Here is a 26,081-nt window from a genome sequence, read left to right as displayed (position 1 = left end):
AACTCATTAAATGATACTCGTCAAGATAAGACTATGCTTGACAATCCTCGATTGTTATATAAGGTTCAATTTGACCAAAGTATAATTGTTAATTTGTATTTGGTCTCAAAATAAAAATACAAATATGTAACTTATTCTTTATTTTAAAATAATGTATAAATATGTAACATTCTTCAATTTAAAATAATGTCATAACAATTTGTAATAGGCTCAACTAATATTATAAGGGTAACGATTAGACACTACCTATAACGTCTAGACACTACAAAAATTTAAGTATCATTAATAACTTATTTTGATATCGATGCATTGCCTTTAGCGTCTTAATGCGATTAGGATTCCTATAAAAAAAAAATCTATTAAATTTTTGGGGAAAAAGTTTTTGACACAATTTTTACGTAGTATTGAGGATATATGAGACATTCTTGGTCTAGGAAGAGATTTGAAGTTCGGGATCACATCAAATAACGACATGAACGAGGATTAATACATGATCTCATTGCATGCTTACAATCCCATAAATGTACATAATGCAGTTGTGAAGAAATAAAATAAAATCCAAGTCCTAATAGAAATCATTATTATTCTAAACAATATAAATCATTTATAGGATGAGAATAAGTTGCAGTCACATTCGTAAGTCTAACCGATTAACATGACCAGGCGGCTATGGCTGAGAGCTGCACCATTGAAGATTATCGTAATTCTTCAAAGGCTTTGAGAGGATCATTATAGTCCATTTCTGAGAGAAGTGGAAGATCAGCAGGCAGCATTTCTGGACTCAATCCTTCTTCTTTCAGCTTCTGGACAACCTCCTCGAACACGATCGTGTTGCCATTTCGACTCAGGTGCAACCCATCACTGCAACCAAATGGACGAGCAAGAAGTAGTATACATAAATGCACATTCAGGACAAACATGATCTCATAAAGCAGCTTCTAAATGTCTAGAGAAAAGACACCCAAACAGCACCTTAAGCAGGAGCATGGACAATAGATGTGCTATAGGCTTTTAGATACTTATAGATATAAGCACAGAGAAGCCCTGCTGTCTCTCTTAACATAGTCTCCCATTTGGTAAACATATTCAAGGAAAGTGAAGGACAAAGCAAATCAAATGGTTATCACGCCGAACCTAAATAATTTAAAGTAGCTCATTGAAAAGTAAAGCGGAGACACTGGAGTAGTAGTGTAAGATCCCACGTCGGTTGGAGAGGGGAACGAAGCATTCTTTAGAAAGGGTGTGGAAACCTCTCTCTAGCAGATACGTTTTAAAACTTTGATAGAAAGCTCGAAAGAAAAAGCCCAAAGAGAACAATATTTGTTAGCAGTGGGCTTGAGCTGTTACAAATGGAATCAAAGTTAGACACCGAGCGGTGTGTCAGTAAGGACACTGGACCCCGAAGGGGGTGAATTGTAAGATCCCACATCGATCGGAGAGAGCAACAAGTGCCAGCGAGAATGTTGTGCCCTGAAGGGGTGTGGATTGTGAGATCCCACGTTAGTTGGAGGGAAACAAAACATTCTTTATAAAGGTGTAGAAACCTCTCCCAAGTAGCGTTTTAAAACTTTGAGGGGAAGTCCAAAAGGGAAAGCCCAAAAACGACAATGTCCGCTAGCGGTGAGCTTGAACTGTTACAAGTAGTCCTCTCTAACTACGTGTTTGTTACACCAAATGGCCCCATTTTTCTTTTGTTTTAGCTATCTAAATAATAGCCACAGAAGCTTTCCAATCTAGTGCTTGGTATGTAACAGCATATAGAGAAAAATGTTGGGAAACATAATTGTCGACTGTGATGTCCCACATTGGTTAAGGTGGAGAACAAAACACCATTTATAAGGGTGTGGAAACCTTCCCCTAGTAGACGCGTTTTAAAGCCTTGAGGGGAAGCCCGAAAGGAAAAACCCAAAGAGGACAATATCTGCTAGCGGTGAATCTGGGCCGTTACAGAGCCCAACTGTCTACCAAAGGGAAGGGAAAAAGGGCAGCAATCTATAACATCTAATTCTAATCAGAGTTCAAGAAAGCTTACAAATAATATAGTAATGATGGCATCAGATTATCCAAACCAATTACTAATCTAAAAGATATCTGCGCAAACATAGGAGTGAACACATAAATACCTCAAACAAGCCTTTTCCCAGCCAGGAAGTTGCTGCATCTTAGTCCAAATATCAATCACAGAAACCCCACATTCTGCAGCAACAGCAATGCAAGCCTTGGCATAATCACCAGCTGCATTGTTAGTCCTCTCAGGCTCATTTAATGGATTTACAAGGTAAGGGTTTCTGCACACACCGTTTTCATTTCCCATTATCAGAAGTGTTATTTAAAAACTTGAGACTTCAGATCTCTCAATAACCAAAGATAATAGGAGAGATAAGCATACTGTAAACGCCCTTCTTCATCAATAGGAGGAGGGGTGATCAGCAGAATACGAGTTGCAGGCCATTGCTTCTGCAAATCAAATGGAAGAAAATTCAGACTCTGTTTGAATTGGTAGAAAGAGAAGTTGAATAGATTAGATCATTGTGTTTTTATTTTGTTTGTGAAGACATGTAAGCAAAAAAGAAAAAAGGAAAAAAGTTCGTTTCCGAGACGGGATCTCACAATCCACACTTCTTGAGGGCCAACGTCTTTGCTGGCACACCGCCGGTGTTTGTGAGATCTCACAAATACTATCCATTGAACCCTTCAGACCTAAGCTCAAATTGTTTTACTTTTAGAATCCACCAGAAAAGTTTCATACTGATAAAGACATTATCATTCATGCCTCATGCATCTAACATCTTCTCCACATCTAACCAATGTTCAAACTAAAATAAATCCAAAACGTTGGGGGGGGTGAACCGGAGAGCTTATTGCTTTTCAACAGAACCTTGGCTAAATCAATGGAGAATGTACCAGATAAAGAACATAGCAGACGCGTGGAGCAAGAGGATACCTTGAGAAAGGAGACGATTGAAATAAGGTTTTGCTTGTATTCATCGAGAGGCACGTGTTGGAAGGCACCATATCTATCTGGAAGGCAAGCGTCATTAGCTCCAAAGAACACCGTCAAGGCAAGTGGATCGCCGGCGCCGCTATGTTCTTCTGATGCCGGGAAAACTCGTTCAAGCACCTTAAGTGCCCATCTCGTATTGTACCCACTGTAGCCTCTAACCACCACATCGGCCTAATCATATTCAAAAACAAAAGAAAAGCACCAAAAATCCCACAGATTCAGATTCAGAATCAGAAACGAACAATAATGATGAAAAGAAAGATGGGAATGATTTTTATTGCGGCTCAAGGCAAACAGTGAAAAGGAAAACAGGCGATACCCTGCGAGAGAAGTGATTGGCTAAAGCGGCTCCCCAGCCGCCATCAGCAAAGGAAAATTCTGTAATGGAATCGCCGAAAAGATAAATCCTTGGTCTCATCTTTCAAATGGGTTATTTGCACAGAAACAGGCCGAAACCTAACAGAAATTCAATATCCCACGAGATGACTAAATACCCTTTCAATTATAAACTTTATAAAATTGTGCAACTCCCATATATATATATATATATATATATATATATATTCCTGTTCAAAAGATTCTCACCCAAAACTCCAAAAGAAAAATCCCATCAACATCATCGACTTCTCCTTTTACTCTGCAAAATTAATGGCCCAATTCCGAAAAGCTATTTATTTTGATGGCTCATCGATGGCCGAAACAATGTATATATAAATACCCATCTCCACTTCTGAGCATCGAGAAGCTTCATTATTTTGAAAAAAGCACACGAATAGTTGAAGTTAAGATGACATGATCCAAACGTATGCGCTGATGGAAGCTTTCAATTGCAATTCCTAATGGAATAATATAATCCCGAAGATGGGAACAGGGAAGAAATTCTGTAGAATGCTCGTCATAAACAGCGGCATCGCATTCGGTATCAGATTTGAAAAAGAGGTCAACCCTCGAGACCACGACAACAGTCAACAATAATACAGCAGAAATACCTCCCATTAAAATATGATACCTCAAGGAGTTATCCGGTGCAGTGTTTCTGTCCGGAAAGTCCGAATATTTTAAACCAAAACCACGGTATAGTGCTGAAACCAAAACCACGGTGCTGACAGACAACTGGTCATGGATGGAACATCATGAAAAGAATCCACCGATTGAAAAGGGCTGGCTTTTTCTTAAGCGGCGGCAAATGGAGAGTTCCACTTTAGAATTTAACAACCACTCCTACGCCCATGGTATCACAAACCCATCTCAAGTTTCAGGCTTTCCTGACTCTCCAATAATCCTATATTAAGAACACCAAAACCCACAAATAGTAACCTCTTAACCTCCTCTCAAGTTTCAAGCTTTCATCATTTTCCAATAATCCTGTAGTAAGAACACCAAAACTCATAAATAGAAACCTCAAATCAGATCTTTTAACTTGACTTTCCTTTCACATGGAAGCTGCTAATTCGATTGGCTCTGCGGCTCATCCCTCTTCAGTTCCCGTGCCGGTGGTTCCCAGTGTCTCAAGCGGCACGCTCGGCAGTCACCTCGCTCGGCGGCTCGTTGAGATTGGAGTCAGTGACGTGTTCTCTGTTCCTGGGGATTTCAATTTGACCCTTTTGGATCACTTCGTCTCCGAGCCTGGACTCAACTTGATCGGCTGCTGCAACGAGCTCAACGCCGGCTACGCCGCCGACGGCTATGCTCGAGCTAAGGGCGTGGGTGCTTGTGTGGTCACTTTCACCGTCGGTGGGCTAAGCGTGTTGAACGCTATTGCTGGTGCTTACAGTGAGAATTTGCCAGTGATTTGCATCGTGGGAGGTCCGAATTCCAACGATTATGGCACTAACAGGATCTTGCATCATACAATTGGGCTTCCTGATTTCACCCAAGAGCTTCGATGCTTTCAAACAGTCACCTGTTACCAGGTAACTCCCAGATCTAAGGATTTTAATGGAAATCTGTTAATGGGTTTTACTTAGGAAGCTGAATAAATGTCAATTCAGGCATTAAACTCGACAAAAGTGAGAGTATTTCATGTTTTTTCCATTTGGTTTAGTTCGGTTTATAAAGTGGTAATAATGTGGCAGGCGATTGTGAATGATTTGGATGCTGCGCACGAGTTGATAGACACTGCGATTTCAACAGCTTTAAAGGAGAGCAAACCAGTTTATATCAGTATAAGTTGCAATCTTCCTGGAATCCCTCATCCTACTTTTGCTAGAGATCCTGTTCCCTTCTTTCTTGCTCCAAAGTATGAAAATTCTTCTTCAATCATCTTCCAATTCCTTTATTGTCATTAACATTGTTTGAATTGAAGCTTATTGTGGCATCTAACTTAAAATTCTTTATTCGCCACTGGTTTCAGAATAAGCAACCAATGGGGGTTGGAAGCAGCAGTTGAAGCAACAGCAAATTTTCTCAACAATGCAGTGAAGCCAGTGATTGTGGGAGGTCCCAAGCTAAGAGCAGCTAAGGCACAACGGGCTTTCGTCGAGCTCGCCGATGCGAGTGGCTACCCGATCGCCGTTATGCCATCCGGGAAAGGGATGGTGCCGGAGCACCATCCACAGTTCATAGGGACGTACTGGGGTGCTGTGAGCTCCAGCTTCTGTGGGGAGATAGTTGAATCAGCTGATGCTTATGTCTTCGTTGGTCCTATTTTCAATGATTACAGCTCTGTTGGGTACTCATTACTTGTCAAAAAGGAGAAGGCTGTGATTGTGAATGTGAACCGTGTGACCGTCGGCAATGGGCCATCCTTCGGCTGGGTTTTCATGGCTGATTTTCTAACTGCATTGGCCAAAAGATTGAAGAAAAACCCCACTGCTCTAGAGAATTATCACCGAATATATATCCCTCCCGGCATGCCTCTCACCTACGCAAAGGACGAACCTTTACGAGTCAATGTTCTCTTCAAACATATTCAGGTTAGCCATAGAATCAAATTTAAAACTTCGAATGTTCAGAGGATAAAGTGTCCAATTTCTTAACGATGGGTTTTGTTTTTAACTTCCCAATAGCAAATGTTGTCCGGTGACACTGCGGTGATTGCTGAAACTGGTGATTCATGGTTCAACTGTCAGAAGCTTCGTCTTCCTGAAAATTGCGGGTGAGGCTTGGCTGTTGTTTTTGTTTCCGGAGCCTTTTCATTTACAGTGGTGTAACCCTTTTGTGTTGATGTGTTCAGCTATGAATTCCAAATGCAATATGGATCTATCGGATGGTCCGTTGGTGCCACTTTGGGATATGCTCAGGCCACTAAAGATAAGCGTATAATCGCCTGTATTGGTGATGGGAGTTTCCAGGTTTGTGCTTACTCTGATTGACTTGCTTGATTTGTATAACTCAATATCAAGAACTCTAATGGAATTCATGAATTCTCGTTTTGAACTCTATGTGTGAGATCCCATGTCGTAACGGGCTAAAGGAGGACAATATCTACTTGCAGTGGGCTTCAACTGTGAATTTAACAGGCTTAAACGTTGGCTTTCAGGTTACGGCTCAAGATATTTCAACAATGATTAGATGTGGACAACGGACCATTATCTTCCTCATCAACAATGGTGGATACACCATAGAAGTGGAGATTCATGATGGTCCATACAATGTTATCAAGAACTGGAATTATACTGGACTGGTTGATGCCATCCACAATGGTGAAGGAAAATGCTGGACTGCCAAGGTTAGCTCGAAGTTCTAACTCGCTCCTAATTTCTTAACAAACCTCATCGTGCTGATTCGACATTCCCTCGACCCTTACAGGTACGAACAGAGCAAGAACTAATAGAAGCAATCGCAACCGTGAGCGATGAACACAAAGAGTCATTATGTTTCATTGAAGTTTTAGTACACAAAGATGACACAAGCAAAGAGCTGCTGGAATGGGGGTCTCGTGTGGCCTCTGCCAACAGCCGCCCTCCAAATCCTCAGTAACTCGCTGTTAGTGTAACATCAAATAGTGAACAAAGAGAATAAAAACAGCAGAGCCTGCTCTGCTCTGCTCTGCTCGTTGGTTGTGTTGTGAATGGTTGGATATTATTATTGCGATTGAAGTAAGGTAGTTGTGGCATTCTGTGAAATGCAAGAGGTTTTAATTTGAGGAGTTGTGTATGGGCCTTCCAACAAAGCAATGGCTATTACTTCGTATGCTGCTTCTGTTAAGTGCATGCCATCCCAACTAACATATTCTGAGGGATTATCACACAGCGATGAATATCCATACTTTCTATGTGTGTTTAATGCTTCCTTATCATTCACCAAACAAATCTGTAGAGTATTTGTCAATCCTGCATTATAAATTTACACATTCGAAGTCAGTCACTACTATTAGCACAAAACACAAAACCACGTGTTAGAGAGAGGTTTCTACGCCCTTATAAGGAATGTTTCATTCCCTAACCAATGTGGGAGCTCACAATCCACCTCCTTGTGGGCCCAGCATCCTCACTGGCACGCCGCTCGTGTCTGCTCTAATACCATTTGTAATTGTCCAAGCTCACTGCTAGTAGATATTGTTTGTTTTAGTCCGTATTGACCCTCTCCATAGTAGACACGTCTTAAAACCTTGAGGGGAAGTCCCTAAGGGAAAGTCCAAAGCAAATAATATTGGCTAATGGTAAGTTTGGGCTGTTATAAATGGTATGAAAGCTTAGTCATTGGATAGTGTGCCAGTGACGATGCTGGCCCCCCAAGTGGGTAGAGATCCCACGAAACATTTCTTGTAAGGGTATGGAAACCTCTCCGTAGTAGAGGCATTTCAAAATTTTGAAATTGTGAGAAGAAACCCGAAAGGGAAAAGAAAATAATGTGGTCGGAGTTCCAACTACGGAAAAGAATGGAAGGAGAAAAGTAAGACAAAATGCGTACCAAAATCTTGTGGGGCATCATAGAAAAGCATGGCAGAATTGTAATAATCTGCATATATGATACGGATACGAGGATAAAGAGCTCGGATTTGTTTCAATTCTTGTAGAAGCTGTTCATTGTGGTACTCAGAAAATTCATTGAGCCAATTTACGCAACCATTCTCTGAGTTCTGGACTGAAGTTCCATAAACTTTGAGATAAGTAGGATTGCAACCAATTGGAAGGTTACCAGGAACCATTAGAGTTTGAGCTCCAAGCTTAATCAACTCCTGTTGCAAATTAAATGAAAGGTTTTAGCTTTCTTTAGAATTAATGGCTAGAAATTAGAAAGGAGAAAGGGTCATACGGTGATTGCTGAACCAATTGCTTTAACCACTGGTGCCACTAATGACTTAATTTCTTCAATGTTTTGCCGTTCGTCGATGAATGGATAGTTGTAATCATTGCCTCCTATTTCTCCCACCACAATTAGCGAGCTTTTGAGGATCGCTCTGCACTCTGTAAATCAAGATGATATTAGCGAGCTTTGACTCGATTGTTAGTGGGACAGCTGCAATAAACGAGGGGAACCTACTTGCCGTTGCAGTAGAAGAGGATTTGCAGACGGAAGAATATGTGTTTTTGAACCATTCCAGTTGAACCCCAAGAGAGTAATTCGTGGCTAAATTAGTGATCCCCTTCTCTCGGAGAACCGCCTCATCCAGCGCCGTTGCTCCCGCAACTGCGAAATTCAATCCCTTCTCGAAATCCTGGATGCTAATCCTCCGTCTTCCCACACCCAGATATGGCTGTAGCAATGGAAGCCCCAGTGATTGGGCTGAAGAAACACATACATACATACATCCATCAGAATAATCGTAACAAATAGGAAACAGAGCAAAACAGAGTAAAACAGAGTGTCGAGAAAAGCAAAGCAAACCGATGAAGTCGATTATGAGACGGCCATTGGAGAAGCGGCCGGTGGGGTGGTGGAAGAAGGCGTCTCCATAAGGAGGAAAGCAAGAGTGGGGAGGTTCCTCGGAGACACAATTGCCGAAGAGGTTTCCGGTGTCGGAAAGAGAATCTCCGAAGTTGAAGATGGAAGTGAAGCATCCGAAAACAGGAGGTGGAGCGAAGGTCAGCAATGGCAGAACAAGTATGATGAATAACCGATTCAGTGATAAGATGGGGGAAGAATTGGAAGAACCCATGGATCACTCAAAGCTCTGATTCAGATTCGGAGATGGGAAGTGGAAGAAAGACGAATTTAGTGGTTGGATCTTGGACAACTCACTCTGACTCTGACATATATGTTAGAGCACAAAATTTGAATCTCGAAATTAAGGGCTGGACCACATTATATATATGTCATAGCCCAAAATTTGAATCTCGAAATCAAGGGCCGGACCAATTGAGTATGCAATAAAATCGTGTAAAAACAAATAGAGAAGATTACAAAAAAAATTTTAGCAATTATGTAAAAGGTTTGAAATACGAAACAAAGTTCTTAAGTATGAAAAGTATGTAAACGGTTTACAAAACAATGCATGACAAATCTAAACAAAATTATGCCAGACTCCTAGACGCTCCGGGACACTCCTGCATTAAGATTCAGCATGCATGGCATCACTCACCTGAAAAAAAAAAAAAAGGAATGAGTATAAAAATGCTCAATAAGCAGTCTACTTGTAGGCTCTTTTCGCATCCTTATCTTGGTGGGTAACCACGGTCTTTCTCGGGTTTCTAAAGAGAGTGATCTAAGCTGCAACTCTCTTTTCTGTATCGTAGGAGGCTTGCCCATCTTAAGCACTGAAATGATAAGTAAATCTGAGGGGATTGTATGGCTAGATCTGAAAACGTGACTCTCTCTGAACATCATCCATGGAGGTTAACTGACGACCCTCACACAGGACCATACATCCACTAAATGGGGTGCGACCCCCTGTGTGCCGGTCAGCTACTGAGTCATCCTATGTGGCTCCACGTCCCCCGCTAAGGGACGGGTTTCTACGGCCCAGGAGTCCTGTTCAGAAGACCCCTTTAGCTATCACCACTAGGTCTAGGCACCTGTCACACTTCCCTATCCGGGTCTGCTAAGCTCAACGATCACCGTACCGGAGCTCTGTCTCGACGGTACGATATCGGAGGAGAGAGGAAAGTGGAGGTTCTGATGACACTATCTACACTGCTCAACTCAAGCGGGCTACCTACAGTTACCGTGGTGACCTATTATTCTTTCCAGGGTGGAACCTGGTGGCTTAGACTTAGATTCATGTATCTCTAGGATTTTCGTGCCTGGTCTCACAAACCTATCGTGTTTGGAATTCTGGGCTCTGGATTCGCCGATAATCATTTCGCATGTCTAATTGCACGGTATTCTAGAGGTCCCCTAAACTAGGGTCTCGTCTAGCCTACTTAGTCACAAGCACCCTAATCTAAGCTCATAATTTCTTCTTATTCATCAAGAAAGATAATACAAGCAATCATCGTGCATAAGAGTTTACACGCAGCAGTTCATGCAATATTAACAAACATGCTCAACGGGAAGATAACGTCCATCTTTACCCAGAGCGCAGATTTCACAAGTTTCCCATCCTACTCATGCATACCTACTTTATCAGATTCTCTATCAAACATATTTAATAAACATTTAATAACTAGCTTTCCTTAATCATATCATTTTCGCAGTTCCCATACTAATATACTAGGTCCGGCTAGCTGAGTTAATGGGTGGTAGCATGCATGCTCGTTCCTAGCGGTTCCTACAAGTACTGCTCGTGGGAATCCAAATAGCTACTTACTTGGTTGACGCGTGTCTTCCCGAGTTCGAGTTTTCTTGACCGAATGGATTCCAACAATTCTGAAATTTCCTTCACAGGTCCTAATTCACATAATAATAGGGTCAGCATCAAAATCGGGTCGGAAAACAAGCAAACAAACCGAACGGGAAGAAAAAACGGTATCTCACGCACGCCCCACGCGCCATGGAGGGTCACTACGCGCACTTCGTACGCGCGCGTGCCCACGCGCTGCTTCCCGAGCAGGCGCGGGTCAGAGGCGCCGGGTCGGGCGCTTCGTGTGTGGCGCGGATCGGGCCGGCCGGATCCGCGCGCCTGACGCATGTCCGCTGCCGGGTGAGAACGCGACTCACCAGCCGGTGGTCGACACGTGTCGATCACCGGTTCCGCCACTCTCCTCCGCTCGCCGACCGACGCGTGGCAGCCCTCATCCTCTCCCCTGCGTTTTTTTTTTTTTTCCGTTCTGCCGGTCTCTTTCACATTTCGATCTATTTTCTTCCGATTTTTTTATCTTCCAATCCGTAATTGGATTCGACAAATTTTCTACATGAACCTTATAGATCTCATGTTCTACTCGTTCAAAACAATTTTCTTATATTTTTCTGATAATCACAGATCTTATTATTTCAGTTCAAATTCGGAGAAAAACATGAATTCTTACCGAGAATCACGTTTTTATTGAAACTACAATTGGTCTTATATTTTTTTGATAATCATAGATCTTACTATTTGAGTTCGAATTCGGAAAAAAACAGAGTTCTTGCCGAAAATCACGTTTTCTTGAAACTCCGATTCAAACGCCAATCTTGGCCGCCTTCACTCCAGAACTTAACCAGATAGCGCTGTTGAGAATAAGAGTCCAAGGATCAACACAAAACGTTGCTAACACACGAAAATCTTGATGATTTCTCAATGTAGACACTCGTGGACTAACCTGAAGTTCTTGGACGTTTTGACGAAATAGGAAGGTGCGATTCGTAAGAGCGCCTTGCCTCGGACTATTGACGGTTTAGATTGGGGACTCGGATCTCCGGCGTCGGTTCTGATCCGATCTCCTCCTCCTTCCTCAAAACCCTAATCTTCTTTCCCTCTTCTTTCTTCCTCTCTTCCCTCTTCTTTCTCTTTTACCAATTATGCTTTAGTCACTAGTTTGTCCCTATAGTGACTTTTTTTTTTTTTTATTTATTTAATACTCAGGCGCTACAAAATATATATATATATATATATAAATAAATGTCAGTTGAGGTTGGAGGTCGCGTTTCTCTAACGGGTTGTCTATCCGTTTATCGATCGTTCATCACAGAGATTGAAGAAAAGCCGTCCCTGCGGAAAAGAAACCCATTTATATCTATTTTAATTCTAAGAAACAGCCGCAAAAATGGGAGGGAGAGATACTGTCAGATGGTGGGTTCGGTAATACGAAAAATATGAGAAAATAAATATATATTTAGGTTATATTACCATTTTTTGGTTTTTTTTTAATTCGTCTCATTTTACCTCTTAAATTTAGTTATTTATACCCATCCTTTCATAAATATAACGTGACTTTGCAAAGTGACTATTAGTGATTGGTTACCCAACTCACACGACATGTATGATCACTGGTTACCCGATTCACACTATATAGTATGCATACATTAGATTTCAAAACATACCTTATATTACACAACACATAACCGAGTTGTAATACTTTGGTTTTTATTTTTATTTTGTCTAGGTTGATAATTTCAAAGTTATATATTTATTTTGTCTGAACATCTCAATTACTCATTAAATTATTGGAGAAAACAATATTATCATTAGTACGTTGAAATGACATTAAAGCATCGAAATATAATTAAACATTATTGGCATGTGTTTCTTACACATCGTGGTCAGAACAATTCAATAACCCATTAAATTATTAGAATAAAAAATAATATCGTTGGCAAATGGTCATATCGACCCAAATGGTCCGATTAGTCCAATAAATGGGCTGGGTCGAGTCAAGCTTGACAAACTTTAATTTTGGGTCGATTTTGAATTAAACATAAGCTATACATGGGCCGGCCTTTGAACACTAAATTCCTTCCATATCCTTTATGTATTAATATAAAATGAAAAAAGAAAAAAATCTTATAATATCATTAAAAATATCCTTTCATATTTGCTTTTTGGCATTATATATTTCTATTAAAATTTGTCCATACTCTAATTTTATTTTCAACATTAGGTGACGATGTTGACTTATTCGTATGCCAATAAGTCTTACGCGACGATGTTGCCAACGAGATGGCCCTTGCCAATTGCCATTATCTTTCAATAAAAAAAGATTAAAACGTTCCAAATCTAACTCTAAATCGAAGGGGAAACGGAGGATGGTGTTGAACACAACTCTTTATGGAAAACACTCGCATTCTTTATTAAGACCAATCGAGAAAATATTACAAGACATTTCGTCAAACACTACTACATACTAGATAAAAGGTGTTTGGTTAGTTAGGCAAATTATAGAAGAAGGACCACTTCCCAGCTCAATTTCTCTCTTTTGCCAAGTGTAGATTACATTATTATACATAGAGTGATGAGACGAGGGAGGGATATTAATTGTATCTTTGTGGCATTCCTTTTCATGCTACCTACTCTCACATGATACCCTAAACCCTTCTCTCACATTCATTTATTATTGTTATTATTTTTAACCTTATAACTTCTAACTTTTGCAGTCAATTATTGAAACAAGTATTAAACCCAAACAAAGCAAAGTGTTGTACATTGAACAAAAAGCCCATGAAAAACAGGAAAGGAGTGTTCTTTCCTTGTTTATTTAATCATAGACTATGGGTTTAAATGTGTGTGGTGGATAGCTTTCGAATGTTTGAACGAGAATAATTGTAAAAGTCCAAGGCCACTACTAATAGATACTGTATACTTTGGCCCATTACGTATCGTCGTCGTGAGCCTAGTAGTTTTAAGACGTCCGTTAGAGAGAAATTTCAACACACTTATCATAAATGTTTTGTTCTTTTCTCCACCTCCATTAGAGAGAGGAACGAAACATTGTTTATAAGAGTCAAAAAATTTTTTTAACGGAAACATTTTAAAATTGTGAGACTGACGATAAAAATGGTCGAGGAATTTAGGCCTATATTCGAGCTCTCTCAACAAACTTCGTCTTTCTCCGTTGGAAGTTCAATGTTTGTTATGTCTTAATAAATGTGCTTGAGTCGCAATTTTTTCAAATTTATTGGATTTTTATAATATACGTTTCATTGACTTTTTACACAGTTCATTAATAAACTTTTTTTTAAATTTAAAATTAATGGTTGGAATCCATAAACGAAACATATTTTTATATACTATTTGACATCGAAGTAAATACTTTTTGACATATTCATTAATTTTAAATGATTTATTTTATAAAATAATAATAAGTGTTTTTTTTTAATACCATTTTAAGTCTCATTTCGTAATTTAATTTTGTATTTACAATAAAATTTAAAATTAGTATTTACCTTTTGTTTGAATTTAATTTTGACAATAAAATATTTTAATAATTTATATATATAAAAAAAGAGTTAATGGATACAAAATACAAAATTTAAGATAAAACAATAAAAACAGTCTATCTTGCCCTGAAGCAGAGGGAGAGAGAAAGAGAGAGAGTGAGAGATTAGACATGGTAGCTGGGAAGGTGAAGGTCGCAATGGGGCTGCAGAAGTCTCCGGCGAGTAGAAAGGCGGAAAGCACACCGAAGCCGTCGACGCCAGCTCAGGCTTCTCCAAGCTCTGGTAAGGTTTCTCAGAAAACAGTCTTCTCCCGCTCGTTTGGTGTATATTTCCCTCGCTCTTCTGCTCAGGTTCAGCCTCGACCGCCTGACGTGACGGAGCTTCTCCGTGTGGTCGAGGAGTTGCGTGACAGAGAGGCACGATTGAAGACTGACCTATTGGAGCACAAGCTGTTAAAGGAATCTGTCGCCATTGTTCCTATGCTTGAGAATGAGATCTCTATGAAAGATGCAGAGGTTGAAAGAGCGTCTAAGCGAATACTGTTCTTGGAGGCGGAGAATGAGCGATTGAGAGTTGAAATGGAGGAAGTTACACAGAGTTTTGAGGAGCAGAGGAGAGAGGGACAAGAGAGAATAAAGGCAATGGAAGGTGAAATCACGGAGCTGAAGAAAACGGCGTTGGATCGAAGTAGAATGGAGCTTATTTTGGAGAACGACGAACTTTCGGCGTCGCAGAGGTTTCAGGGATTAATGGAGGTCTCTGAAAAGTCTAACCTAATCAGGAATTTGAAAAGAGCGACCAAATGTTCGGATGCTGTTGTTAACCAGCACAATCGAAAGGTTGAACAGCCAGAGGCAAAGAATGACGAAGTTGTAACTGAGGGACCGAGACACTCACGATGTAACTCGGAAGAACCCGCAGAATCCACTCTCTGTAACGTAAAATCGCGAATACCTAGGGTTCCAAAACCTCCGAAACCTTCTTCATCTCCCTATTCTTTTGCCACTACTTCCTCCTCCTCATCAACTGTCTCTTCTGGTGATGTAGAGAAAGCGATCCCAGCCCCACCCCCTGTCCCAACCAAGCAAATGCAGCCGCCTTCGAAGTCGGCACCGCCTCCCCCTCCCCCTCCGCCGCCTCCTAAAGGTAAGTCGCCGATGCCGGCGAAGGTAAGGCGAATTCCGGAGGTTGTTGAGTTTTATCATTCGTTAATGCGGAGAGATTCACGGCGAGATCTCGGCTCCGGCGTCATGGACCCGCCGTCGACCGCCAAAGCTCGTGACATGATCGGAGAGATCGAGAACCGGTCCGCTCACTTACTCGCTGTAAGTCACCGGTCATGTACACTCTGTCCCTTAAATTTTCTCAGTTATGTAATTTACAATAATGTCACTAGGCGGAGCTTTTTGTCAGTGAGAGTTGACTGGTTTTCAATTGTTTTTATTAAGTGCCCCTATTGGTTTTCTTTGGATTTTTATTGTCAAAGTCGGAATATTACTGTCTTTTTGCATATCCTTTCTTTTCTCTCTCTTTCCCTCAAGATTTTTGCATTTTTGTCATTTCAAGTTGAAATGTTTACTCAATTCGTGGCCTTCTGGAAATTGATTAATTCAAATTTACCCTTCCTCTTCCATCTCTTGCTTTTTTAGGAAAATAATAATAAAAGGTAATCATAGAGATTATATTTTCTTTGAAGCCACATAAAGATTGATTTTAAGAAAATATCAACCTCTTGATGATGAACTGACTGCTTTAATGTCAAATCCAACATCAAGGAAAAGTTACTTTAATTATTAATCTCATGGGATTTTGATTTAATTATGATTTTCATGATTAATCTCCCATGTTACTTGCAGATAAAGACGGATGTAGAGACTCAAGGGGATTTCATAAGGTTCTTGATAAAAGAAGTTGAAAATGCTTCATTTACGGACATTGAGGACGTTGTTCCATTTGTCAAATGGTTGGATGATGAGCTCTCATACCTGGTAGATGAAAGAGCCGTGCTTAAACACTTTCAATGGCCAGAGCAAAAGGCCGACGCTCTGCGTGAGGCTGCATTTGGATATTGCGATCTTAAGAAGCTGGAATCCGAAGCCTCTTCGTTCCGTGGTGATGCCCGCCAGCCCTGCGCTTCGGCTCTCAAGAAGATGCAAGCTTTGCTTGAAAAGTATTCGAGACTTTACCAAAGTCTACATTTAATCGATTTTGTCCTTTGTTTTTAGCTTCATTTCTTTGTTTCTGTTCTTGGTGTATCAGGTTGGAGCATGGTATCTACAATTTGTCTAGACTGCGTGAATCTGCAACGAAGAGATACAAAGCATTTCAAATTCCAGTGGAGTGGATGCTTGATACTGGAATTGTGAGTCAGGTAAGTTCCATCTCTGTCCAATTTAACAAATATAGCTAAATTCTAGGTTAGTTCGGCGTGTGGTGGGAGGTATCCAAGAAGAGATGACTGCTGATTTAATAATAATTTCCTTGACTTGAACTGCAACGATTATTAAAATAATTAAGTTGTTCCATTTAGGTGTCTCCCAGGTGGTCCCTTTTAATGGATCCGTTCTGGAGAGACAGGGAAATAAGTCTGACAAAGTCTACATAACAATGTAACACAACAATGGAGAATGGTTAAGAAGATGACAAAAAGGATGTTTTGATTTTGCCTTATTTTCCTCTGCCCCTTGCCTGCACGCGCACATGGGAATTCCCAGATTTCTAAACTACATCTTCTTGTCTGCTTTATAGTTTCTTTTTAAATTATGGGCTAACAAGAGAATCAGATTCTGCACGTTTTGCTGTATGCAAATTCGTTTCTTTTTTACAACTTTCTTCCGAATGATCACACTGGGATTTGTTTGTTAGTATATATATATTCATTCACTTCATAACTCAATTTAACCCTTGAAAGCTCCAGAATCCCATCTCTCAAGCAATGCATTATTTAGAAAGGACAAATCGTTTTGTCTTCATAATATGGCATGGTCCCCTAGGCGCCAAGTTGGGTGTTGTTTAATATTTTCGCGAAGTAATAGTTACTCGGTTGATACGTTTCTGATCCGAGTCAATTGTGTGCTTCAATTAATGTGTCACAGATCAAGCTTGTCTGTATAAAATTAGCATTGAAGTACATGAAAAGGGTATCCGCAGAGCTTGAAACAGTCGGTGGTGGTGGACCTGAAGAAGAAGAGCTGATTGTCCAGGGCGTTAGATTTGCCTTCCGTGTGCATCAGGTAATGTTGAGAGGACCCCTCTTATTGACATAAGTGGTTATTGGACCTCCATGATCGTGTGGTAAAGTTCTTCAACTTGTTATGTGCAGTTTGCAGGAGGGTTTGATGTAGAAACGATGAAGGCGTTTCAAGAGATGAGAGATAAGGCAAGTTCATGTCATGTAGAATGCCAAAACCAGCAACATAAGTACGTGGGGTGTAGCAGAGCTACAACTTGTTAAACTGCAGCAATATCAGCTTCAGAGGTCTCTGGTTTTTGGGTTGTATAGATAGATTGCTATCATGTCTGTGAATATTAATGCCAGCGGCTATCTTAGGATTGCATTCCAATTGATTCATTTGAAAGGAAATGAACTGAGGCGATATCATATTGGAAAGTAAGGAAATGAACTCTTGCAACCTTTTCCTCCTTATAAATAGGGTTATTGTAAAAAGGACTCCTTTACGATTTCGTATTGGACAAAAGGACCCATTTGAAAACAACCTAGTAATTATTTTTGGACTCTTTTAACTTTTAGATAATGTGAAGTTATGATTTTAAAAAATCATAGTTTTTTTAAAGGAACAAAAAAGGTCAAAACATCAAACATTTTGAGGGCTATTTTTACCACTTTGGACGACAGCCCAACGTTGAGTTTTGATACCATTTGTAACGGTTCAAGCCTACCACTAGCAGATATTGTCAGTCCAAGTCTACCACTAGCAGATATTGTCAGCCCAAGCCTATCATTAGCAGATATTGTTCGGGATGGAGCACTGCCCATTGTCGGGTTTTGTTACCATTTATAAACAACTCAAGTCCACTGTTAACAGATATTATTCGCGTTGGATCGCTGTCAAATGTTATAACCGTACAAGCCGACAGCAAATAGATATTACCTGCTTTGGTTCATTACGTATCTTCATCGATATTGTAGCCCGATCTTAAAAAAAAAAAAAAGAAAAAAAAAGAAAAAGAAAGAAAGAAGATGACAGGCTTTCCAAATATGGACATGGATTGGATTCGCAGTTTCTTCTAGGCATTTAGCAACACAGATGACAGGCTCCATAGTCCTAAATCTACAATTCCCGCGGGTAACTGATCTTAGGTTTCGTTCTTACCCTCTTTCTAATCGACATTCTTCATCATCTGCGCATTTGATTTGCTCTCCTACACGCCCTCCAATTTCTCGCCTTGTCAAGGTTACTGCTGCGTCGTCAATGGAGGTCGAGCAGGGTGGAAAATCTGCGCCTGTTGGCAGCACACCTCCAATGAAGCTCTTATTCGTCGAGATGGGTGTTGGCTACGATCAACATGGGTGAATTTTCAGCTCTTTTCTTATTTACAAGTATTAATTTCAGGATACAATTACAAGCTCGTTTTCTGTTGGAAAACAATGAGATTCACGAGGGATTTCTCTTTTGTCACAGCCAAGATATCACGGCGGCTGCAATGCGAGCCTGCAGGGATGCCATAGCTTCCAATTCGATTCCAGCATTCCGTAGAGGTATGTCCCAGTGGGTTTTATATCCTCGCGCTATTTGTTATCTGCATAATTAATCATATTTGACAGGAGATATGAGCTTCTGGATTTAGCTCCTCCTTCTTGGTAGCTTAAATTTATCTTAGATTTTAAGCCACGGAGTCTTTCCCTAATAGGCTGTTCCTGTTCTTTCTGCTTATTTTTGTTGATAATGCTTGAAGCAGTGCACTCTACCTACTATAAATTACCTTCATACAGGTATATAATGTATCGCGTTTTTATTTGGGTAGAATAATCGTGTATTAATCACTGTTCTGGGTTTATTTTAGAATTCAGAATCTCATTTTTATGGTTACTTCTGGCTTCTGCAAATTAAGTTTATGTTGAAAATTGTTACTGCTTTCATTATGTTAATACTACAATGAGGACTGATGACGATGTGTTATGCAGGTTCAATTCCTGGAGTCACATTTGCAGAGATGAAACTACAGATCAAGCTTGGAGTTCCACACTCTCTTCAACAATCCTTGGATATTGAAAAAGTCAAGTCCGTCTTCCCATAGTGAGTGCTCAACTATTTTAAGTTTGTGAGATCCCACTCGGTTGGAGAGGAGAACGAAGCATTCCTTATAAGGTGTGGAAACCTCTCCCTAATAGATGTGTAGAACACTTTTTCTTGTTAACAGCTACACCTTTTTTTTTTATAAGATGCAGCGGCTATCAGCTGCACCTTCAGTATTAGGTCAGGCTCATTAGTGTTCAAATCGTCTTTTACAATTTCTGATTCCTTGCTTATCAAAACTTGAGGGGGACAAGCTTGCACCTCATTATAGGTTAATTTGAGATGCATCTCTTTTTACTTCCATTACCAAAAAGCAATTACATTCATCAGCATGTTTCCCGGCAAGAAGTTTGAACAAAATCTTTTATCCTTATTTTTGTTAGTTCATGTGATTAATATGTCGTTCAGCATCATTAAGAATATAGACAAAGTTTAATACCTGTGAGCACAAGTACGGAAGAGCCTGATTTAGAGTTATTAGAGCCTAACTAGGAAGAATCGTTCTCAAGTTTTTGAGCTAGTTTCTTGTAGCTTGTTTTAGCTTTACAAGGCGTTGTTTGGTTTGCATACATCAATAAATCTTTCTGGGTCAATATATCCTTCTGATTGATCTCTCTATTAAAAGAGGCGTTATTTATGTCCAGTTACTTCATCTTGCCCTGATAATCTATCATGCTTGATGCCCTTTCTTTGTCGTCTGGATTTTAAGTCTCAAGTTCTTTACCCTGGCTTTACCCTAACCACCACAATATCCTTCGAGCGTTTTCCAAGTTCTTCTCAGCTACTTGTGCTGCAACCTCCAGAGTGAGTGGAGTGTACAACCAAGGAGAAGTTGATCATTAGTTTAGTTAACATACTTCGTTAATTTGGTTCGAAGTCTTTTTTTCTGTTCTGATTTTCATATTTACTAGTCTAGTGCTTGCTTTCCTGTTGGTATGCTACTTCGATTTAGTACTTTTGGAACCAGTTATGATAATGAACGCCTTCAAATTATCCTGTTCAAAAGAGTATTGAATCTTGCATCATTTGATTTACTGCAGTGGAAAGATTATGAATGTTGAGGTCGTCGATGGTGGCTTAATATGCTCCAGCGGTGTGCATGTGGAAGAAATGGGAGACAAAAATGATGACTGTTACATAGTAAATGCTGCTGTTTATGTTGGCTACTAATTTTTGTTGCCTTATATTCGTAAACCTTGAGAATTATTCACCCCTCCTCGGAGACAGCTGAACAGTTCTATACCATGTATTCGCTAAGTGCTTTGTCATCTACGATTGTAACTATACAGTTAGCTCAGCTTGATGTATGCATCGATGTTTCAGTTTCCTTGGGGATATTGCGAGACCACATGGTTAATTCGTCTTTGATTGTGCGCTCAATTTTAGATTTTCTTGATTTCAACATTCTGCAACATATTGTTGGAAACTCATTATTTCCTTATGGATTTGAAACTATTTTTGTGAAACTGCAACAACTAAAATCATCAATTACTTTATACAATTGCTTTGTTGCCATTACATTTCTTGATTTGAATTGCCGTTAAGGTGGTTAATGAAATGAAGGAAGTTCTATCTGCTAACACTCCCTTTGAGGAATTGTAGAGACGAAAAGAACTTGATCGACCTTCACATGGTGAAAGCTGCATAGAGAAGCTGGTTCCAAGTGTCGGGCAAACCGGGAAGGCACCAGTGGCTGCAATCTGTTCCTGCGTGCTCGCCGCTGTAAATAGAGGGATGTGAATCTTTCCGCAGTTGCGACAACGTTGTGATGTCTAGCAAGTAAACTGGGGTTCTCATTCTACTCAGCACTCTCTTCACAATTTCTGCGGCGGGTGGCGTCCCTGCTGGATACAGTGACCCCGAGAGAGGTACGCTTTCTCCATTGCAACTCCTCCTTGGTTGGTTCCAATCCTTTCCCCTGGTAACGTAGAAACAAAGTAATATTCTTAAACTCTGAGCTCTAAATCTAGTTTTCTGGTCTGAAAATTACTGCCCAATAGTATTGCATTAAATGGCTACACAACTTGTTCTTCGTCGGCAGATGAAAAGTCGATTAAAATAAGTTTTTTGTCCTTGAACTGCTCTACCCAGTTTGACGAAATTTATTGCTACCTACTACCTATGAGATCACGATAGCAAATATATATACTCTGAATTTCATGATAAGGTTTTATCGATTATTGTAACGGCCCAGACCACCGCTAGCAGATATTGTTTTTTTTGGACTTTCCCTTTCGGGTTCCCCTCAAGGCTTTAAAACGCGTTTCCTAGGGGAAGGCTTTCACACCCTTATAAAGGGTGTTTTTGTTCTCCTCCCCAACCAAGGTGGGACATCACAATCCACACCCCCCTTCGAGGCCCAGCGTCCTCGCTGATACTTGTTACTTTCTCTAATTGATGTGGGACCCCCACCAAATCCACCCCCTTTGGGGCCAGCGTCCTTATTGGCACACCGCCTCGTGTCTACCCCCTTCGGGGAAGGGTGAGAAAGCTGGCATATCATCCAATGTCTGGTTCTGATACCATTTGTGACATCCTAGATCACCGCTAGCAGATATTGTTCTATTTGGGCTTTCCCTCAAGGCTTTAAAACGCATCTCTTAGGGAAAGGTTTCCACACCCTTATAAAGAGTGTTTTTGTTCTCTTCCCCAACCAACATGGGACATCACAATTATTAATGTCACACACACTATCCGACATGGATACGTGGCAATGATGCCTTCTCCATCGACAGAAATATCTGTACATGTTCAGAGCTTGCCAAAATGCTGGAAAGCATTAAGAAATTAATTTGATAGAAGAAGGAATCACAGCCGCTGATTGTTACTTACTCATAATGGGTGGGGGAGATTCCCTGGAAAATGACACTGGTTTTACTGGGATCAACGTTCATTTCCACCCATCTTGCCCAGGTGGTCAAACCTTGATAGAATGCCTCTAGACGGTTCATATCTTTCTTTACTGTATTTCCTACTTGCACATAATCCCACCTGATCCACAACACTCACAACCGTCAGATTTTTACCATATCAGCATGATCATGAAAAAAGAGATTGATCATACGGCTGGGATCTCCCAGTGTGCGTCCACCAATGCCAGGAGTTGAATATGAGCACATCCATTCCCTTCCACACACTGCCTCCTTCAATGGAATCAAGCTTTAGGACTCTTCCAACCCTCTCTTTGACTACGTCAACAAGGTAGGGCGTTCTGTGAAGAAGCACGCTTACTCCATAGTCCTGCACACACCATATCATTCCTCTTCTTCATTGGTTTTGTATATTATTAATTATAGAACATAGAAAGTTATTATTGGCGTTTATTAGTTTATTATTACGCTTATGGTTTTCTTATATTATCTGTTTTGTTCTTTTTCAGGATACCAAGCACAGCATACCCCAAAAAACAGCTTTTGAAAAAGTGAACAAAGGCAGCACACAATTAGTAGACTGTGAAGCGGGAGATTTTGAATCAGGAAATTTGAGAAAAAGAAAAAGGGGAAAGAACTCGCCTGGAAGATCACAGTAGAGAGTGAGTCCCGCCTGACTATGGAGGTTTTGGCTTTTGGCGCCGACGCTAGAATCATACATGTTAAGGACTGCCACATGTTGAGACTCAGTGAGTCGCCTACAAACATTATCTTCTTCCCTCTCCACCGCCTCAGAAGCTCCAACCCGTCAAACCTTCAAAGAAATGAACACACTTTCTCAGAGAAGAAAGCTTGAGATTTGCATAACAATGGCGCATAGTGAAGGAAAGCAGGAAAGTCTAAAATGGAAGAAAAAGGAATGAGGAAAGTAGTACCTTGGAAGATCACACAAGTCTGGTTTCCAAATGTAGTTGAGGTAGGATAGATCTGGTCTGCCATACTTTTGGCAGTTAAACTCAGGGTCTATGAAGGGACAGCTTGAAGATTCATAAAGAGGTAAAGAAGGATCAAAAACCCATCTTCCTTGAAACAAATTGCACGCCCTCTCCTGCTTCCTACTTCCCACATTGCTTCTGTTGTAGAGATCCTCAGCTCTTGCAGTTTGTAGTGAAAAGAGAAACAGAAGTTGTAAAAGTAGGAGGGCCAGAGCTCTGAATGGAAGACCCATCCCAGATTTTAGGCTCTGACTGAAAAGAAGGGAGAGCCTTGGGGAATACAAATAGACAGAAGCAAGTGGGTGTATATAGAGAGACAAACGAGAGAACCAGCAGAGAGGACCTTCCCTGATTATTATTTTAATCCTTAAAAATTTTATGCCATGAGCTGGGAATTGAATTATGTTGGCTGGATTGATTAAGGGAAGTACAACAGATTGCTGGCCCTTGATGTACTAACCAGCACGCTGCAACCAAATCAACCTTCCACAAAAACACACACACAACTGCTCAGGTCATAAGCAATTGACAAGCTCATGAATTATTTTGCTTTTTTTTTTTTTTTTTTAATTTAAATTTATTTTGAAGTTTGTGAATCAGTTTCTACATTAATGATGATTTTTGTATTATTGTTCTATTAAATTATTATAGTTGAATTTAGGAAAGGGGTTCAACTTTTTATCTCTACTTCATAAAAGTCTTCGTCACATTTGTGGTTACGTGAATAATTGTTGAATATTTGTGGTTACGTGAATAATTGTTGAATATTTGTGGTTACTTGAATAAATGTTGCTACTTCTATTTCACACACGCGAAAGAGGCAGAAATTCACATCGGTTGAACAGTGGAACGAAAATCCACTGTAATATTTCTTATAAAGGTGTAGTAATCTCTCTCTAGTAGGTAAACAGTGAGGCTCGTAACGATATGCAACGAGCTAAAGCGGACGATATCTATTAGTGGTAGACTTGGGCTATTATAAATAGTATTAGAACTAAACGCAACGAGCTAAAGCGGACGATATCTTGGGCTATAAATAGTATTAGAACTAAACACCGAACAGTGCGCTAGTAAGAACGTTGGCTCCCAATGGAGGTGGAGGTGGATTGTGGGATGAAAATTAGATTGCGGAACCCGTAGACATACGCTAGAAAGAGGCAAATGAATGATGGGCTTCCAAGAGTCCATATCTTGAATTGGGCTTGTTCGGACGCTGGCCCTTATAAAGGGATTCCTGGATCTAGCAACCCGACCCGATTAAGTTCAACCATATCAGGAGGGAACTAACAGTCTAACAATGGCAGCCATATCAGTGTTAGCGTCCCCATGAGTATCCAACGGAGGCATGCCCATACGCGTTCCCTCAGCTTCTCGTGTATTCTCCGCCGCTTCTACAGGTTGCTGCTACGTATCTCTTAATACCGCCAACTACACTGCCGCCCGTTCTGGACTGCTCCATTCTTCATTTCTTACATCTTCCTCTCTTTCGTGCTCTTCATCTTTTGCAGGTGAGGAATTTATACTCTCAAATTTCTGTATCATTCGAGTAACTTTACGATTTCCCATTATTGCTTGCTCATTTGCCAATGTGATGGAGTCTACAGCAGTTCACTGAAGTATTTATTTGCTGTCGTGTGCGTTTATCACTTTCTAGGCCCTTGCATTTCGAATTCTATACATTCAAGCTCGTTTGATTTAATAATTTCTCGGTTGGTCAATGGCATAATTGTCGGTGGTCGATTTCTGCTTGCATTTGATTTGTTATGACTACTCTCTTATTTTTCTTTTCGTGATTTCCAGTAATCGAATTGTTAGTGAAAAAGTTGCTGGTGGCTGCATATCTCCATTTTTTATATTACTAATAATCCATTGTGTTTCACATGTTGAGGGGAATATAAAAGAATATGCACCCTCTACTGCAACATTGCCGAGCTTCTCTTACGATACCTAGTTCTATCCATCAAGATTTTGTAATATTTATTTTATGGGAATGTACACATTTGCAGGCTTATCTTTGGGTTTGGATTGGAGCTCTAAGATTGGGGTCGGCAAGGGAAGCGTCGGAGCTTAGTGGTGAGGGCTGGCAAGGCTGCACTATGTCGGACTAAACGAAACAGATCACGTAAATCCTTAGCTCGGACTCATGGTTTTCGCAGACGAATGCGAACCACCAATGGTAGAGCTGTCCTAAAGTGCAGACGTGCCAAGGGTAGGAAGGTCCTCTGCACGAAATCCAACCCAAGCAGTGGAAAGGGTGCTTAAGTATTTCTCGCTTAAACCATTTCTAGGTAAATTAGGCAATGTTGTATAATTCACTCTTCGAATGACTGGTCAAGATAGCTCATTATATTATATGATGCTCTGTCATTGGTTCATTTGAAAGGCTGTTAATTATCAATGTTAAATTGAAATGACTGGACCGGACTAGCTTATGTGATTGATGCTTTCGCATTGTTCATTTGAAAATTTCCCTGAACTGAAATATGTATATCTTCTGAAACCTGAGGTTTGTTGCTACCAATCTAATATTAGGCCTTCTTGTCATTCATTTTCTTGGTGTGAAATCTGAATTATATCAGTTTCTCTCTAATATAGTTTTTGCTTGAGCTACTCTGCAGTTTTACGTGTTAGAACATTATTGTTATTGGCATTTTGACGTTGAGAATGTTAACCGTTGTGCTGTCTGACAAGGCCGAAGACATTGTAGGGAAAGAAAAGGATGGTTGCAGTGGTATTCATTAGGTACATGGAAGGCCAGTTGTGTGGCTCTGATAGAAAAGACCTAGAAGTTAGAAGTTCCTTTTCATGCTGGGTTATAGAATTTAATTATTTTCTT

The 26,081-nt window shown here is 40.3% G+C and overlaps 6 protein-coding genes, 1 long non-coding RNA gene and 1 pseudogene across 9 annotated transcripts; 5 read left to right on the top strand and 3 right to left on the bottom strand.

Annotated features, from left to right (window-relative positions):
* Positions 1-465: 465 nt before the first annotated feature.
* On the bottom strand, positions 466-3,933 carry LOC111804106 (SGNH hydrolase-type esterase superfamily protein). The gene is made up of 6 exons (XM_023688799.2): positions 3,590-3,933; positions 3,324-3,460; positions 2,945-3,175; positions 2,390-2,457; positions 2,124-2,288; positions 466-861 (listed from the first exon to the last, which is right to left on the bottom strand). Exons 2-6 carry the CDS (start codon positions 3,420-3,422, stop codon positions 696-698), a joined length of 729 nt encoding a protein of 242 aa, XP_023544567.2. The 5' UTR covers positions 3,423-3,460; positions 3,590-3,933; the 3' UTR covers positions 466-695.
* A 277-nt stretch (positions 3,934-4,210) lies between these two features.
* LOC111804104 (pyruvate decarboxylase 1) lies at positions 4,211-7,153 on the top strand. The gene is made up of 7 exons (XM_023688797.2): positions 4,211-4,917; positions 5,080-5,243; positions 5,358-5,919; positions 6,013-6,101; positions 6,180-6,297; positions 6,486-6,674; positions 6,755-7,153. The coding sequence occupies exons 1-7, from the start codon at positions 4,441-4,443 to the stop codon at positions 6,923-6,925; spliced, it is 1,770 nt and encodes a 589-aa protein (XP_023544565.1). The 5' UTR covers positions 4,211-4,440; the 3' UTR covers positions 6,926-7,153.
* On the bottom strand, positions 6,802-11,732 carry LOC111804105 (GDSL esterase/lipase At1g28590). The gene is made up of 8 exons (XM_087127947.1): positions 11,569-11,732; positions 11,361-11,476; positions 10,638-10,717; positions 8,777-9,470; positions 8,432-8,674; positions 8,204-8,355; positions 7,859-8,126; positions 6,802-7,278 (listed from the first exon to the last, which is right to left on the bottom strand). The coding sequence occupies exons 4-8, from the start codon at positions 9,045-9,047 to the stop codon at positions 7,031-7,033; spliced, it is 1,182 nt and encodes a 393-aa protein (XP_086984073.1). The 5' UTR covers positions 9,048-9,470; positions 10,638-10,717; positions 11,361-11,476; positions 11,569-11,732; the 3' UTR covers positions 6,802-7,030.
* A 2,474-nt stretch (positions 11,733-14,206) lies between these two features.
* On the top strand, positions 14,207-17,857 carry LOC111804103 (protein INCREASED PETAL GROWTH ANISOTROPY 1). 2 transcript variants are annotated; one of them, XM_023688796.2, is made up of 6 exons: positions 14,265-14,404; positions 14,473-15,447; positions 15,979-16,292; positions 16,382-16,493; positions 17,218-17,355; positions 17,445-17,857. In XM_023688796.2, the coding sequence occupies exons 2-6, from the start codon at positions 14,602-14,604 to the stop codon at positions 17,574-17,576; spliced, it is 1,542 nt and encodes a 513-aa protein (XP_023544564.2). In that variant the 5' UTR covers positions 14,265-14,404; positions 14,473-14,601; the 3' UTR covers positions 17,577-17,857. The 2 variants fall into 2 exon arrangements, with proteins under 2 accessions (XP_023544562.2, XP_023544564.2); XM_023688794.2 differs by having other exon boundaries at positions 14,207-15,447.
* A 455-nt stretch (positions 17,858-18,312) lies between these two features.
* On the top strand, positions 18,313-20,745 carry LOC111804102 (uncharacterized). The gene is made up of 4 exons (XM_023688793.2): positions 18,313-18,653; positions 18,766-18,842; positions 19,269-19,380; positions 20,421-20,745. Exons 1-4 carry the CDS (start codon positions 18,391-18,393, stop codon positions 20,548-20,550), a joined length of 582 nt encoding a protein of 193 aa, XP_023544561.2. The 5' UTR covers positions 18,313-18,390; the 3' UTR covers positions 20,551-20,745.
* Positions 20,746-20,857: 112 nt separating this feature from the next.
* Positions 20,858-23,478, bottom strand: LOC111804101 (protein trichome birefringence-like 38). The gene is made up of 5 exons (XM_023688792.2): positions 23,186-23,478; positions 22,893-23,064; positions 22,445-22,620; positions 22,213-22,371; positions 20,858-21,298 (listed from the first exon to the last, which is right to left on the bottom strand). Exons 1-5 carry the CDS (start codon positions 23,476-23,478, stop codon positions 21,007-21,009), a joined length of 1,092 nt encoding a protein of 363 aa, XP_023544560.2. The 3' UTR covers positions 20,858-21,006.
* Positions 21,107-23,179, top strand: LOC147790442 (uncharacterized). Its single transcript, XR_015422588.1, has 2 exons — positions 21,107-21,248; positions 22,760-23,179. It is a non-coding gene; the product is annotated as an uncharacterized LOC147790442 (long non-coding RNA).
* Positions 23,479-24,542: 1,064 nt separating the features above from the next.
* LOC111804100 (large ribosomal subunit protein bL34c-like) lies at positions 24,543-25,793 on the top strand (annotated as a pseudogene). Its single transcript, XR_015422587.1, has 2 exons — positions 24,543-24,753; positions 25,252-25,793. The product of XR_015422587.1 is annotated as a large ribosomal subunit protein bL34c-like (transcript).
* Positions 25,794-26,081: the final 288 nt, after the last annotated feature.

Source organism: Cucurbita pepo, chromosome 10 (assembly GCF_057944985.1).
Source record: "Cucurbita pepo subsp. pepo isolate OVF chromosome 10, ASM5794498v1, whole genome shotgun sequence".
NCBI classification, from domain to species: Eukaryota; Viridiplantae; Streptophyta; class Magnoliopsida; order Cucurbitales; family Cucurbitaceae; genus Cucurbita; species Cucurbita pepo.
The sequence above is the reverse complement of the archived record's forward strand: the minus strand, read 5'-3'. Positions and strand labels throughout refer to the sequence as shown.

What these genes read in the sequence shown, in the direction of transcription:
- LOC111804106 (XM_023688799.2), bottom strand. Translation starts at nt 3,422, where the DNA reads ATGAGACCAAGGATTTATCTTTTCGGCGATTCCATTACAGAATTTTCC. An exon ending in CCAATCACTTCTCTCGCAGG is followed by an intron (nt 3,176 to 3,323) that starts GTATCGCCTGTT and finishes GAATATGATTAG; the next exon opens with GCCGATGTGGTGGTTAGAGG. An exon ending in TGGGAAAAGGCTTGTTTGAG is followed by an intron (nt 862 to 2,123) that starts GTATTTATGTGT and finishes ATTTGGTTGCAG; the next exon opens with TGATGGGTTGCACCTGAGTC.
- LOC111804104 (XM_023688797.2), top strand. Translation starts at nt 4,441, where the DNA reads ATGGAAGCTGCTAATTCGATTGGCTCTGCGGCTCATCCCTCTTCAGTT. An exon ending in CCCTTCTTTCTTGCTCCAAA is followed by an intron (nt 5,244 to 5,357) that starts GTATGAAAATTC and finishes CACTGGTTTCAG; the next exon opens with AATAAGCAACCAATGGGGGT. An exon ending in CGTCTTCCTGAAAATTGCGG is followed by an intron (nt 6,102 to 6,179) that starts GTGAGGCTTGGC and finishes TGATGTGTTCAG; the next exon opens with CTATGAATTCCAAATGCAAT.
- LOC111804105 (XM_087127947.1), bottom strand. Translation starts at nt 9,047, where the DNA reads ATGGGTTCTTCCAATTCTTCCCCCATCTTATCACTGAATCGGTTATTC. An exon ending in TCTCATAATCGACTTCATCG is followed by an intron (nt 8,675 to 8,776) that starts GTTTGCTTTGCT and finishes GTGTTTCTTCAG; the next exon opens with CCCAATCACTGGGGCTTCCA. An exon ending in TGATGCCCCACAAGATTTTG is followed by an intron (nt 7,279 to 7,858) that starts GTACGCATTTTG and finishes TTTATAATGCAG; the next exon opens with GATTGACAAATACTCTACAG.
- LOC111804103 (XM_023688794.2), top strand. Translation starts at nt 14,293, where the DNA reads ATGGTAGCTGGGAAGGTGAAGGTCGCAATGGGGCTGCAGAAGTCTCCG. An exon ending in GGTCCGCTCACTTACTCGCT is followed by an intron (nt 15,448 to 15,978) that starts GTAAGTCACCGG and finishes TGTTACTTGCAG; the next exon opens with ATAAAGACGGATGTAGAGAC. An exon ending in ATACTGGAATTGTGAGTCAG is followed by an intron (nt 16,494 to 17,217) that starts GTAAGTTCCATC and finishes AATGTGTCACAG; the next exon opens with ATCAAGCTTGTCTGTATAAA.
- LOC111804102 (XM_023688793.2), top strand. Translation starts at nt 18,391, where the DNA reads ATGACAGGCTCCATAGTCCTAAATCTACAATTCCCGCGGGTAACTGAT. An exon ending in GTTGGCTACGATCAACATGG is followed by an intron (nt 18,654 to 18,765) that starts GTGAATTTTCAG and finishes CTTTTGTCACAG; the next exon opens with CCAAGATATCACGGCGGCTG. An exon ending in GTCAAGTCCGTCTTCCCATA is followed by an intron (nt 19,381 to 20,420) that starts GTGAGTGCTCAA and finishes GATTTACTGCAG; the next exon opens with TGGAAAGATTATGAATGTTG.
- LOC111804101 (XM_023688792.2), bottom strand. Translation starts at nt 23,478, where the DNA reads ATGGGTCTTCCATTCAGAGCTCTGGCCCTCCTACTTTTACAACTTCTG. An exon ending in CACACTGGGAGATCCCAGCC is followed by an intron (nt 22,372 to 22,444) that starts GTATGATCAATC and finishes GTTGTGGATCAG; the next exon opens with GTGGGATTATGTGCAAGTAG. An exon ending in ATCTCCCCCACCCATTATGA is followed by an intron (nt 21,299 to 22,212) that starts GTAAGTAACAAT and finishes CTACGTTACCAG; the next exon opens with GGGAAAGGATTGGAACCAAC.